This window comes from Mastacembelus armatus, chromosome 14 (assembly GCF_900324485.2).
Source record: "Mastacembelus armatus chromosome 14, fMasArm1.2, whole genome shotgun sequence".
In the NCBI taxonomy this organism is placed as follows: domain Eukaryota; kingdom Metazoa; phylum Chordata; class Actinopteri; order Synbranchiformes; family Mastacembelidae; genus Mastacembelus; species Mastacembelus armatus.
This window is the reverse complement of record NC_046646.1, coordinates 11,578,321-11,593,066: the sequence shown is the minus strand read 5'-3', so window position 1 is coordinate 11,593,066 and position 14,746 is coordinate 11,578,321. Positions and strand designations below refer to the sequence as shown.

Here is a 14,746-nt window from a genome sequence, read left to right as displayed (position 1 = left end):
CTGGCTATAGGCCTAGACTGCCCGAGGACCATCGGTGCACTGAGCTCCCCTCCCTTCCCTTCCCCTCTCTTCCTCTCCTCCTCTCCTCCCCCCTCACATGTATATTCCACCACTGAATGTCACTAACTTTGTGCTCTCTCTCTCTCCCTCTCTCTCTCTCTTTCTCTACCTTCTGCAGGTGTCCCTGGTCCTGGAGCTGTATATTGTTGATGTGCAGTTACTGGCCCCACCAACCTGCAGTGTCTATTTGTTGTTTATTGTTGCTGTTCTTTTCTCTCTGCTCTATCCACTCACCCCAACCGGTCGAGGCAGATAGCCGCCCAAACTGACCCCAGTTCTGCTGGAGGTTTTTTTTTTCGTTAAAGGGAGTTTTTCCTCTCCACTGTCACCAAGTGCTTGCTCATAAGGGATTTCTTGGGTTTTTTTGTTTTTTTGTGCCTTAAGATGATTGTATTGTGATTTGGCGCTATACAAATGAAATTGAATTGAATTGAACTGAATTGAATCTAGCTCTCAATAAGGAAGTGAATATGTATACACTACTTCTTCAAAGGTCTCACCCAGTGTCAGCTGGTACTGGCTACACCAAGGCTCAAATGGATGTTTGGCATTTTCTCATTGTGCAGGTTTTTACCTGAAGTCTGTGGAGCTGTAACAGGGGAAGTAGGGGGAAGAGGGGCCTCCGAGTTCTCATTACTGGATGCTTGACCTGATGGGAGAGGCAGTTATTGTCAGTCTGCATTGAGAAATAGGCAACCATGGCATTCAAACACCAACTGCATCACTTCACTTTCCTAATCAAGGAAACACACAGATAATAAGACTAGAATAACAGGTTATGAAATGGAGATGTTGTGAAGTTTGTACGTGTTAAATAACTGAATGCCTAGCATGTCAGAGATGTTAGACACTGCAGTTTATAATTATAGGTGCAGAGCTGATGCTCCAGTCTATGCTCCATTGTCTGCAAACAACTTTGGCTTCTTTTAGACTGATGTCAGACATTACCTGTCAGCAGGATGACCAGAAGTATCTGCAACCAGTGTAGGTGTCTGATATTTGAGCCTGGCTTCATCACTCTGTGACGTACATAACACATATAACCATTTAAACCTTTTTTAAAAGACATCTGGTTTAAGCTTCATTCAATTATGTTCAGCTATCACTGTCAATTAACCATCTAACCATATCTATTCTTGAAGAAATCAGTATTGTCAAATCAAATGTGTGAATGCATTCTTTCTCAGGCAAACCTTTGATAAAATCTGAATACTGCAAAAGAGAACAAACACGTTAACTTTATCGCTGCCGTGTACTACTCTTTAGAATCAATACGTACTGTACTATGTGGATTTTCATGAGTAAACTGTAAATGTTTACTTAGGTCAGAGCCATCCATAGGTGTTTACATCTATTAGTGAATTAGGAAAAGAGGTCTTGCAGCTATTAATTGGTGTATTGGGTGCATCTTTTCTTATATTTCCCAATGTCTGAATTTTCCCCTTGGAGATCTATCTGTCTTTCTTTGTACATATATCATTAACTTTACTTTTAAAAGACACTTTAACAATCAAGATTAGATTGTATATTCCCACAGAGTGAAGAGTCACTGAATGAAAAATAATGACAAAAGGATAATAAAAATGTTAAAGAGTAAAATATATAAAACTCAGTTTTAAAGGTGATAAGCTCAGTGAATAATCCTGAAGCAAATAAGACGGAGCAGTGGTTTTTGAGATGAGCTGTGATACATCACAAAGACCACAACCACAACTTTACCTGACAGAGGAGGCAAATATAAGCCGGCAAGAAGAGCCACCACAAAGAATGCTGGGAGCTTCCATGACTTTATCCTCAATGTCATGGAACATAACTTCCTATGGGCAAAATCCAATCCTGAAACAAATGCAAACCACAGGTATTAGGACATTTTCTTCTCTCAGCAAACACAAACCTGGCAGCCTGCTGTGAAGTTTCAGACTTTATCAGGCAGGAGCCGTGGGTGACACATGTGGCACGCCCTTGAAACATTAACCTGAACAGGTGGATGCCACGTACATTCATTTTACCTCGAGCAAGTTTCACTCAACAATTGTTCACCTCTTTAACAGTAAATTATTTCATTTTAAACCATGAGAAAATGCTTCTTGTGCTCTATTGCCACCTTTAAAAATGACTTTTCACTACCATTTCTTCCACAGCTTTTTGGATGGAAGAGATTTATGTTTTTTTGTTTTTGTTTGGCAGCAAAGGTACGCCTCAGGGTGTGTCCCAGCCCTGTGGGTGTTCCTGATAATAAACAGGAGTTTCCAGGGTAACACTGGAGAGTTAAATGAGTGCTGGCGCGGACACATTAGCAGTTGCGTCAGAAGTCACGCACCAGCAGAGTTATGTGTCTGTCCCATTATGCACCTGCTTTTCAGGACTCTGAATGGATGGGGCTTGTCTGTCACATGCCTTGTTACAGCTCTCAAACAGGTATTTAACTCAGATAACTCAGAAAACACCATGCAAATACAGTTACAATCTGGAAGCCTGTATACACACCTCAGTGAGTGTGTGAGCTACGACTGAATACTTAGATTATTTTTACATTTCCTTTTTCCAGCCTGTTACTAAGTTGTTTGGTATGACAAACAAGTACACAAAATGTGTTAAAATAATATTACTTATCAAAGCTACATGTCCAAGCTGTTTCTGTCAGGTCCCGGAAACCAGGTTTCCGGTGCCAGGGTTTTATTTTGAAGGGTCAAGGGGAAGTGTTTTGGGTACTATCTCTCAGCTTGTTTTGATTGCTGATCTGTGTCACCTGCAGTCCTGGCTTAAGTAGCTGGGTTCGTGGAGACACAGATCGCCGGATTGTTTGTCCTTGACTCCCGTTGGATTCACGCTACGGCAAGTAAATGTTTCATTGAGTACTGTGTTTGGCTTAGATCGGAGGAATCTGTAGCTTACGGCAAGTGTACTTTTTCCTGTCGCTTCCCTGTTACGGCTCGGATGAGTTAACTCATGACTGTGCTTTCCACGAAGAGGAATAGACTCGACGTGGGGGACGCCTTTCTCTTTTTGTGGATTACTTACTGACTGTTGTCTCCTTTATATATAGGCACCTACTGTGATCTCGCTCCGGAGGAGTCTCGTGTGCGAGCACTGTTTGCTTTGTTTTGTCACTGCTACATTAACCTGGTTTTCTCCTGTTTCCTGTTTCTGAGTCGGGAGAGAGCCCAGCCTCTGATAGGCCCCAGAGGGACCCATACCCGTCAGATATTGCTCTGCGGACCCGCCACGGACTTACCACCCCCATCTCCGAGGACCAGCCCGGCGGTACCGGAACTGGCCGTCGGAGAAACCGACTCCTGCCGACCTTTTGGATTCACAACTCATCACCACCGGCCTGCACTCCCACTTCACATACTGTTGTACTACATTAAATAAACTTTGGCTTAATCTGCTTCTGTGTCCTGGGCACTTGTGTCTGACGAGGTTACGATCCATACAATTTGATACACAAATCATGACAGTTTCAGCATAATCACAAAACTGATCTCAGAACAGATTACAGAGATGAAAGCACCAGCCTCTACCAGGAGGTCAGGGGCCAGTGGAAATGTATAAAAAGATAAAAAAAAGAAAAACAACACTGGCAGGCAGGGATTTAGAGTTTGATCCTTTACAGCTTATAACCTTGTTGTTGTTCATGCATTCATACAACATTTTTTTAATATTTTTTTTGATCCATTAAAATTAAATTAATTATTCACACTAAGTTGAGTTAATAGTGGCAAATTAACATTTCCTATTAAAAGTCCAAAAGTAAAAGCTGAAGTTTTCTATCTGTGAATCAGAGGGAGTGAGGAGGACACAGGCAACCACAGCTACTATCAAACAGTGGTCAGAATAGAACAAATGTAACATATTCAACACCAATAACAAAACCTATTAGCTGGGGTTCCAAGGACTAAAAACAAAAACGAGCGCTCTGTTGAGAAATCTGAGTGAATGTACAAATCCCATGATGCACACTCAACTTCAGCTTGCACATTCGTAGATGTGCCAATTAACGCCTGTTGATGCTCTGTTGATGTGATTTTGAATGATTGATGAGCTCTACTGTGGTGTGATGATGTGACTAATGTTAACTCGTGTTAACGATGTTAACTCATGTTAACGATAAATAAAAAGTACAATAAAAAACAGCCATAAAAATAAGTCAAAGGTGCAAAAGGTGATCTTGCATTTTTATTGCAACTTCCCATAGTAAAACAGAGTATTGTTCATATCTTATTGCAGCCTACATCTACTGCCTAGTAATACGCTATGCATACAAACTCCAGTAAATGATGTTGAATAACAGGTAAGCTAGGGGAAATATGACTCTGGAGTAGGAGTCGATCATGTAGCTGTTGCTCATTATGAAGCTGAGGTTTTGTTTTAAAGGGTGCTTGCGGCGAAGCCTGGTTCCTTCTGGGGGTGAAGAGACAGTAGAGTTTCGTGACTGGGTGTTCCTCTCTGTATTCGGGGTGGTTGAGACTTCTGGGAGAGAAGCCAGGTCAATTTCATTGTCGTGGAAACAGCCATCGAAGACCATAGCCTGGGTGGTGTTGAAGGAGTTCGGGATCTGTGGCAACAGAGGGAGGAGAGGAGAGTTAGGCTTTGAGGTCAGTGAGCTCCAGATGGTAGGAAATGATTTTTTGTGGGTCAGACCAGTCATATGAGATTTGAGAAGTCATTAGAGGCTACACAAAACTGAATATGAATGACCTTTGCCCTCTTGAGCTTCTTCATCTCCTCCACTGTAGTGAAATAGTTGACAGCAGCGTACTCGATGACAGACAGAAAGACAAACAGGAAGCTTGTCCACAAGTAGATGTCTACAGCTTTGACGTAAGACACCTGTGGCATAGAGGCTGAGACACCAGTGATGATGGTGGACATTGTCAGAACCGTGGTGATGCCTGAAAGCACATCATGAGTCTTAAAAATGTGGCTTCACAGACAGCATCCATTGTTTAGATGGATTATACTGTAGTATATTCTGCACTTTGTGATTGTAAGTCAGCAGATCTGAAATATCACATCACAGATATGGGCTTGATTCAATATTTTGTTATCTTAACAACTTCAGCCACTAAAAATCTACAAGGAATAAATAATTTTCAGTTGTTAATAACTAAAATTTTGCTTTTCTTTTTTTTGTAGGACGCTGTAGGATGTGCAACATGTGTTAGTGGCCACATTGACAGTCTCAGTACCCAGGGAGACACGGGCAGGTACGGCCCTTCTGTCTATCCAGAAAGACACCCAGGATAGCATCACCATCAGCATGGTGGGAAAGTATGTCTGAAGCATGAAGAAGAAGATATGTCTTCTGAGTATGAAATTTATGTAGAGTCGATTGTACCAACCTGAAAAAGACAAATAGGCAGAAAGTGGAGGCTGGGAGTGGAGCATAATAACAGTCAGTACCAGCAGAAAACAAGACAATCTCTGGTTGAAAAAAAAAACAAACCCTTGCATAGGATTGTGAATGCTGTAAATCTACACGGTGAACTTACAGGAAGAAGCTAGACCTCAGCTGAGAAAGTAATTATTTTCTGGGGCAGATCTGTCTCACTGTATAGGTCCCCACAAGATTATTTCACGCTGAGTAGAAAATCTCCCTGGCCCCTTTTCTGTCTTTCTTTCTTAAACTGAAAATGTGGCAATAGAAGCAGGCAATATTTCAAAAAGTAGGTTTAGTCAGTCCAAAATGCTTAAGTCTCAAAGCATGCCACAGAAACAGTGTTAACTACATAAAAAGAAACATGGTTATTTTTTTACATCTTAGATTAAAATGATTGAAACAGCCATAAAACTTTAAATTGGATCTCAAAGACTAAAAGGCTAATTTAGTAACTGTCTCTTATATATATGATAACATGTTAATTAGTGATAGGCTCCAGCAGATCCCTGTGACCCTAATTAGGCAGGTATAGATAATGGATGGATGTTAATTAGTAGACTTCTGGGGTGTTGGATTTTGTTAACTTTGGACACAGCCATGCTAGCTGTCTCCCTTCTGCTCTTATGCTAAGCTATGCTAATTGTTTGTATTAGAGGTAGTAATTTAAGTACACTTTTCCTTTCAAATGAAAGTCCAGGATGTTTAGACTTTCATTGTTTTTTTATACACTGATACAGAATAGTCGGTCAGTAAAGACAGGCCTCTGGAGCTCTCTGGTTATTCCCAAACTGGGCATAGCTCAGAGAGCCCCACAGCACCAACCTCACATACCAGTACTGCTGTAGAAGGCAAGTCCAAAGGAAGGCTGGAAGTCTTCAATAAAAAACTGAGAGAGCACGATCTCGTCAGTCCTTAATGAATCATTCCCGTTCTTCCAGTAGAGCATGAGGTCATTCTCATTGTAAGCATCTTCAAGAGAGGAGAGAGGGGAGTTGGGGCTTGGGGGGTAGATGACACCTTCATGTGCTGCCTCTCTTAGAAGAGTCATGGATGTTTTTCTCAAAGAAGAGTAGAGAGCATAAAGAAATTCCCAACTCTCCTCAGAGATCCAGATCCATGCCTTATCAATTTATATTTATTTTCAGTAATGCAAGACTAAGAGACAGAGGTAGAAAAACAGACCAGAAAGACAAAAGAATCCCCAAATTCTACATTTAAAGTAATCCTGACTCTATCATCAATTATGGCCAACTTCAAGCTCAGAGCAAAACTGAATGAAAAAATAATCCCTAGTAAATCCTGCATGAGAAAAACAGACATGTATAATGGACAGAGACTGACCTGATTGAGGATTATGACTTCTAAATTGTATGCAAAAAGAAATGTTAATGTACTGTGAGTTGTACTGTCTAGTACTCAAAGATATGCAGTGGTGTTGGCGACCAGTAACATGGGTACTGTTTAATAATAATAAAGTTCAAAACCTTCTTTAGCCAAAATCAGAAATCAGATTTTATGCAACTATTGAATATTTTTCTGGAAATGGCACTGACCAACCTGTCAATGCCCACAGCAATGTTGATACTTACAGCTCTCCAGCTCCAGAGAGCAATTCTGCGTGTCCAGGGGGAAACTACTGAAGTCCATAGAGCAAAGTGCAGTCACAGTGATCCTAAAACACAACTTACAAGTTGAAGAAACACCCACAAAATTCAAGCAGTCATTCAGCATCCGAATCTCTGTTAACAGAAAATGTTACAGCTGCACCAGTGAGTGACTTTTAGAGCGTAGCTGCATATATTAACCTCAGTGAACCAACTAACAGGATGTCTGCTCATCTGCTTGCTAAACTCAGCGTTAACAGTCCAGACGATTGCTTTATGTCTTGATTAGTGTCTTTTTAGTTCTTTTATTTTTTTGTCATTTATGACTAGTTGATTCAGATTTCTAACCACATGTAACTTTAAAAATATAGATAACAACGCTTCTTCTTACAAGTATAGTAAAATGCAAATGCAATATGTTCATTTCTGTACCAAATCCAGTTTTGTTGCAACAGCTGCATTTGGCCTAACCAGTAACTTTTAGTGGACATTATTAAGAAATGTAAGCCAGATGCATTGCACCAGACATGAAGTTAAGTCTAAAATACGAAGAAAAACAAGTGGATGGAGACAATTTTACAATTGTGGCTACAATGGTGGTTCAACCAATGTTATATGGTCTCGCTTTCAACATAGCTAATATTATTTCTTCATGAGTAACATGATGTTATTTTTACCTGACACTGTAGAGGATATTGCCATCTGGATAAACTCTCAGCATGATGTTCTCCATGGTTGTATCATGGATAAAAGAGCGTTTAGAGTGGACAAAGAACACGTCAGGAACCCAAATTTTCTTCACGAGACGTGCATCAAAAGTACGGCTCTTGTTGCTGCTGGAGGGGAAGGCCAGGCGATCATCCTGCCAGTAATGCCTCAGGTACAAAGTCATGGTGAAGTCCTAAGGGAGGAAAAAAAACAGAGATCAAGCTCAACTGAGAAACACTGTGTATTGGCTAATTACAGAAATCCTAGAGGCACATACCATGTTTACTTCAGATATACTGTCGATGCTTTCCACCTGGACGTCAATCCCAACAGGAATGGCTGAACCTGCAAGAGGTCAAGCAGTGAAGTGGATCAGATTTAAGCAGCAGTTGGGATTGCTTCCACTATGAATTGTCTCTCAGCACATCTGCCAGAAATGCTGTGTAGCCACAACATACACAATAGACAGTTAATACACAACACTGGTAATCCTCATCGTCATGTCTGCTGCTCACACAGGAAGCTCAGGAATGTGAATGCTTTAAGGTTTTAGAAACATTTGCTCTCTCCAACTTGAAATATTTGTATGAAATATTTGTCTGGGAATTATTTTAGAGACTGTGTAGGCTAATTGAGCTTTTGTCAACATCTGCAACTATATCACCTTACAAAGCCATGTAGATTTATTTTATATAGTTTTATCAACATTTGTGTGACTGATAATGTCAGAGTAGAGCTTTAGTGGTGGCAAAACACAAACAAATCCTTTCGAAAGACATGCAAGAGATCCAAAGCTGATTTTATCGTATTTGTAAAATCTGGCCTATGGGAATAACTGCTCACTACAACAACCTACAGTACATGGATAGAGTAAATATCCCATCTGGTACGGACTTGGCAGCCAGATAAACAAATCTCTCATTCATTCACTCATTTTTGTTCTTTACCTATTTTAAATAAAGTCTGAAGCACTAAACAGTCGCTAAAAATCTGTGGGAATTTCAATTTGGAATAAACAACACAATTGTAGAGAAGGAGAGTGAGCTAAAAAAAAACTGAGCGTTTCGTGTTACATATGCAGCTGTGTTACAATACTAAGTATTGTATTGTATATATTGTACTGTTATCTAAACAGCCACTGTACTGTACTGTAAATGGAATAGTCCTTATGTCATTGTCTAATGTCAGAAAAATGTAAATGCACAGTATCATGTGTACTATAAACATCCCACCCTCTTAGTGCCATTATCTAATGAGGGTGGGCACTTGACACCACGGCTCTATAATTACAATGGAGTAATGAAGAGGGAGGGATTATAATGGGCAGCTAGGGTCATACAACCAAAGTGTTGTTATTTTTTTACAATGTTTTTACAATACAACTTTGCTCCTGGCTACATTATCTACAAAGCCTGAAATTACAATGAAAAATTCTATTGTATAAGTTTGCAGATTATTACAAAGCACAGGTATTTTAACAGTTTGTCAAATATCCTCTAACATCAGCTCTCCTTTTTTCCTTTACCCCTCCAGGGATTGGGTACACAGTTCAGATTATTTCCTCTGTACTACTGTCTGCACATTGTCTCACATGGCAGACAATCTAGGTCATTAAGGATTTTTTGAGAGGCGTAATACCAAAGACAGCACAGTAACCTACATTAACCTTGTGGAACTGCCAGGAAAACACATTCTTATTAAAAATAAGAAGAATAAAGAAGAAAAATATTGAAGAAGTCAAATGAAGCAGATAGATGGATGAATGAGGTGTGCGCCTTACCCCCAAAGCCCGGCCGCATTGCAAAGTCATGGTCTTCAATCCGAAGCAGCTGTTCAGATTTAATTAGCAGAGACTTCGTGCTATCCAGCTTTTTCATCTTAAGATCCACTCGTCTGGGAAGCAAAGAGAAAAACAGCTTACATTAAAACTCTTTCTCTGCTTCTCCAGCTCTTTCTAATAGAGACACACACACACACACACAGGGCAAACATCTGGTTGAGGGAGTGTGTGATGTGTGTGAGGGAGAGTGTGAACTCTAGCACTTTTTTTAATCTTCACTTCTAATCATGCAAATCATTTTTTCATATAGCAAAAATCAGCACCAAATTGAAAACTAATATCTAAATACCCTCTCTCCTCATATGATCCTGTGACCTGCATTTACCTTGATCCACTCTGACACTAATGGAAAGCATTGTGATTAATTATGTAACCACATTTGTGAAGACATTATGAAGCATCATACAGATCGAAATCCCTCTATAAAGCCACAACATATAGATGCAGAATGGCAAAGATACATTGACATTAAATTCAAAATTTAATCAAAATTAAATTAAACGGAAAAACCTTCACAAATGCAGCAAAACAAAATGGTCACAAGAGAAATTCCTCACCCTCCGTGCTTTTGTTTGGTGTTTTCCCCAACATACAGCTCCTTGTGTCTCCTCTTGTTAGGGAAGTGGCTGCTGCTGAGCTGGGTGACAGGCCACAAACAGGCCAAGCACATCAGTCTTAAGGCCAGGAGGGTCACTCTCATGGTTAAACTGAGGCTGGAAGCTTGAGAGGAACCCAGACGTTCCTCCCACTGTGTCAGTGTCTCACCCAGGGAATGCCACAGCTGTCCCTGTCGTCTACAGGCACATCCATGTCCTAACAGAACTCATTTTGCCCTGCCCCACATACACCCAGCTACTTCCACGTTATCCTGCTTTCTCATCTGCTCTAACATTTTGAACATCGAGATATCCAGCTCTTGGCTCCAGTGTACAGGATCTCCCCCTGGCTGAGTTTGCTTGTAACAGTGCCGTCCCCCCGCTTACGTCTCCTGACACATGTTGCTCAGACTTCCCACTGTTCCCACCCTCTGATTTAAAACCAAATATCACTTTATTCCTATAATGACAAAGGAATACCATTAATTCCTCTCTAATCTTCTTATCTGTGGTTGGTGAAATCTTTCAGTAACCTACAAACTGGAGGCAGCAGAGGGTCTGGGGCGGGCTGGGGGGATGATACAACCAGCAGTTTCATCATCATTCTGACGAGATAAAAATAAAAAGCCTGTAGCCTACTTTTATACATTGCAGGATTTTCCCTCGAGTTGTACACTGTAGTAGTGGAAGGCTGCAAATGATCCCCTCGAGAGGAGACAGATGCAAGTGTATGTCTGGGAAACGTTGTGCTTATGGTTCCTGAGCAGATCCGATTTATAGCAGATACTGTGACTTTTAGAGGGAGCCTTTGAACAGTGTTTTTTTTATCAAATAAATCAGATAAAGGTTTGGAAAAAAACAGGCTCTGTGTGTTAACATATCGGTGAAATATTTGCAAACTTACATCCTTTGTGATCCAGCCTTGTGGTTTACGTCTTGTTTTGAGACCACATGAGTCCCTGCATCATCGACAAAATAAAAGCAGTGCTTTATCCTAGAATATAATTCAGTTCAATCACAAGCTACATTCCTCCCAAAAGGAAAACATTATCTCAAAAGTATAATTTGTCGCTTACTGTGTGATTATACTATCACTTAATCATCATATTCAGTCTAAAACACAAGCAGCCGTGGTCCACTAATAGCACTGAAGCAGCTTCTCAGTGGTTAAGATAAGAGTGCTAACTTTGCCCATCCAAACTCTCCCAGTTCTGATCATAAGCGACTCCTGCAACATTTAAGCGACCAGATTGTTGGTCCTTGGGCCTAGGTTAAATTTTGTTGAGGTCATTTTGATGCCCCTGAAGCTAATTACTTGTCACTAATTTGAAACTGAAGTTAGTTTCTAGTCTGTCAAAACTGTGATTAAGATTTTGGCATTGTTATTTCATCAATATTTCAGGGAAAATTTTATTTTACTTTCATGTAGTTTCAAAGTTTTAAATAGTTTTGCTGAAAATGTAGAATTACAGAGGCAAATCCACTCCGCTCATTAAATGTCTTATTTTCTGTTATTATTCTAATGCAGAAAACTAATAGCAGTTAATGTAACTGCTGTGTCAATGTATGATACTATCCACATTAGATCTGCAGCATGCTGTATATTAATATACATTCAACATGACAGATTTTTGCATGCTAAAGGTGTGTACATGTGAATTACAAGCCCATTTAAGGACACTGTAATGAAGAGAGAAAAGAATGAAAAATCTGTGACAAAGAAGATACAACATGTTCAGAATCAATGAAAAAATCAAAACATGGACAGCATGAGTCCCCTCTAGTGCCGTGGTTCCTTTAATCTGGGATTAAAGTTGATTGAGGGCAGACATGAGCAATGCCATCTTAAAGAATCATGCACGTGGACCTCGGTTCACTTGTACATGTGACCCCACAGCAGGCAGCTGTTAATTTGTGAAGGTGACGTCTTGTCTGTGCCCTCTAGAGGTCATCGTTGTTCAAAATATGTTAACTGCATTCAGCCTTTTTTTTATTGAACAGCTACATTTATGTTGCAAACCTTGTATTTATACCAAAAATAAAATGAAAAATAACAGCCTTATTATAGATATGGTAGAAAGTAGTAGTTTTATTTATAGATTCAATTATTTGTGGGCTAATTTAAATCTCTAATAGTACTCACCCATCACTCTGATGTACTATTAATAGCTTTTTCAGGTCAACTTCTGTTGAACAAAAACAAAACATCTAATTATAAAACAAGAGTGTGATCATTTCCCGTTCTGGTCATTAGTTTAAGGTTATTAAGCATCTAAATTGTGTATCAGGTTGACAGAGTGAATAAAAGCCACATCAACATTTTTTCCACAGTGGATTTTTTTGTTACTGTTAGAAATATCTGCAGGTTTTAATCGAATTAATCTGCAGCTTTAATTAAATGATTTCATTCATCATTTTACACATTCAAATGTTTTCCTCTGCCTTTTTTCTGCACAGGATTATTTAATTTTATTATGAGGATGTGGTTTCCATTAGCTCATCCTTTCAGGACAAAGTTGCTAAACATGGAGAGATGCAGAGATGATGTGTAGCCTACAAATTTCTGTCAACAGCCTATAAAAATAATAGGAGTTCCATGTTTTTACATGTGTGTGTGAGCTATTTCAGTGGCAGTGTTGTGTAGTGGAGCATTCACAAAGAGGCTGGTTAAACGTTTACCTGCCTGGTTAATTAGTCAGTGTTTCATTAGTGTTGGGAAGGATGTAAAGTGGAATAGCACTAACACAGTTCACTGCACACTAGTGTGCTTTCACACACATGCATGTTAAATACTGTTACAGGACCAACACCTCAGCTCAGGTCATCTGACATGGCAAAGGTGCACGGATCCATCACTATACTGCTTATTTTCTTGGAGAAACTGTTGGTGACAGACTCAAAAGGTACAGTAACTTATAACCTCAGTTCCTACAGTTCATAAAAGAGCATATTCTTCTGATAATAAGGAATTTAATAGATGAGAGTCCTGTGCGTTACTGCTATGCAATATGTAGTTATGCAAACTACTGGGGTAAATTGCCTGTATCGTGACTTATTTTAGTATAAATATTATTGGTAAAGTAATTTTAATTTGAAACAAGCTATTAGAATTAGAGACGCAGCCTACTTGAGACAACCTGCACAACCATGCAGGTATATGATTTCATTGCAAATTGTAGTATAATTCTCTGCAAAGATCTGACAATGGATGTCAGTGTAATAGTCATACAGTAAACTAAATCAGAAACATGACTGCTATTTGTTGCCGCCACTTTAAAAGGTGGGGTCTTTCACAGAGTATTTTAATAAACATGAAAATTCAAAGATTAACATGCTTATTACCTCTACTCAATTAGTTTACAGCTTTGTTGTTGACGTAATAATGGTATGTTAAGATAATTACAGCTGTGTAAAAAAAAAACAACTTTAGTTTGCCTTCATATTTTCAGGGCAGCAGTAAACACAGCTGTGCTGTGTCCTCAGCGCACTGCAAGCATTGCACAGCTGTGACAGCTGCACAGATCTGAGGAAACACTGAGCACCCATAAGGGGGTGAAGTGTGAGAATATTTATTCAAATAAAACAAACAGCTCAGAGGTGTATTAGACAGGACAGAGATCATATGAGCTCATTTGTAAAAATGTTAAATCTCGTTGACACAGTTTCACACTGGAGTGAAGTATTGGCAATTTTATGTAAGTGATCTTGACAGTAGCTTTTCCATCTCTAAGTCATATTACCAGATGCCAACGTCACCTGTGTCATCCATGATGACTGCATCCTGCCCTGCAGCTTCAGACCAACCGGTACTGTTGTAATCCACTGGTACAAGCAGCAAATTCCTGTTCACAGCTACTACTACAACAAGGATCAGTTTGGACTGCAGAACAAGCACTTCAGTGGACGGACTTGTTTGTTCAACTCACACATCCCTCATGGAAATGCCTCCCTGCTCCTCAGGAGGGTCAAAGTTCAAGACAGGGGAAGGTACAAATGTTACACAAGCACACGAAAGGGCAACCAGGAGATTTTTGTCAATCTGGAGGTGAAAGGTCAGTACAATGTGGCAGCATTATTTTCTGTATATCAGAACTTTTCGATACATTTCTATGTTGTGTTTGACTTAGGTTGAAGTCAGCACGGAACGAGAACGAGTCTCCATAAATAAATTACCCTCAAGCTCACGAGAACACAGTGGAACATTATGCACTTTTTTCCACTCTGCCCAGCAAGAGGACTTGTTGGGCAGAGTGGCTTTGGCTTTTGTCTTAGGGGCAAAGCAAACAACACCTCAACTAATAATAGTTAGCTGTCATGTTTTTATTTACAAAATTATTTCCTATACACTTATTCATTGGGAACAAATAAACTAATACAGATAAATCCAAGTGTTGCAGTAAATTCTTCCCTCCTGAAAGTTATTATGTTCAGTTTTCTTCAAAATTGTTTCAACTTCATGGTTGTTTTGGAAAATGCAGTGAGTGGTGCAGCCTTTACTGCAACTTTAAACTGTATATAGACTCCAAGGTCCTGGATAAATTCTGCACTAGCTAAG

At 39.7% G+C, this 14,746-nt stretch overlaps 1 protein-coding gene across 1 annotated transcript; it reads right to left on the bottom strand.

The window, feature by feature from the left end:
• Positions 1-4,315: 4,315 nt before the first annotated feature.
• On the bottom strand, positions 4,316-10,559 carry LOC113142917 (gamma-aminobutyric acid receptor subunit rho-3-like). The gene is made up of 9 exons (XM_026328280.1): positions 10,153-10,559; positions 9,536-9,648; positions 8,033-8,100; positions 7,725-7,948; positions 7,033-7,115; positions 6,275-6,412; positions 5,253-5,405; positions 4,762-4,955; positions 4,316-4,618 (listed from the first exon to the last, which is right to left on the bottom strand). The coding sequence occupies exons 1-9, from the start codon at positions 10,293-10,295 to the stop codon at positions 4,316-4,318; spliced, it is 1,419 nt and encodes a 472-aa protein (XP_026184065.1). The 5' UTR covers positions 10,296-10,559.
• Positions 10,560-14,746: the final 4,187 nt, after the last annotated feature.

What these genes read in the sequence shown, in the direction of transcription:
- LOC113142917 (XM_026328280.1), bottom strand. Translation starts at nt 10,295, where the DNA reads ATGAGAGTGACCCTCCTGGCCTTAAGACTGATGTGCTTGGCCTGTTTG. An exon ending in CTCTCTGGAGCTGGAGAGCT is followed by an intron (nt 6,413 to 7,032) that starts GTAAGTATCAAC and finishes CCTCTCTTGAAG; the next exon opens with ATGCTTACAATGAGAATGAC. An exon ending in ACCTGCCCGTGTCTCCCTGG is followed by an intron (nt 4,956 to 5,252) that starts GTACTGAGACTG and finishes ATGTGCTTTCAG; the next exon opens with GCATCACCACGGTTCTGACA.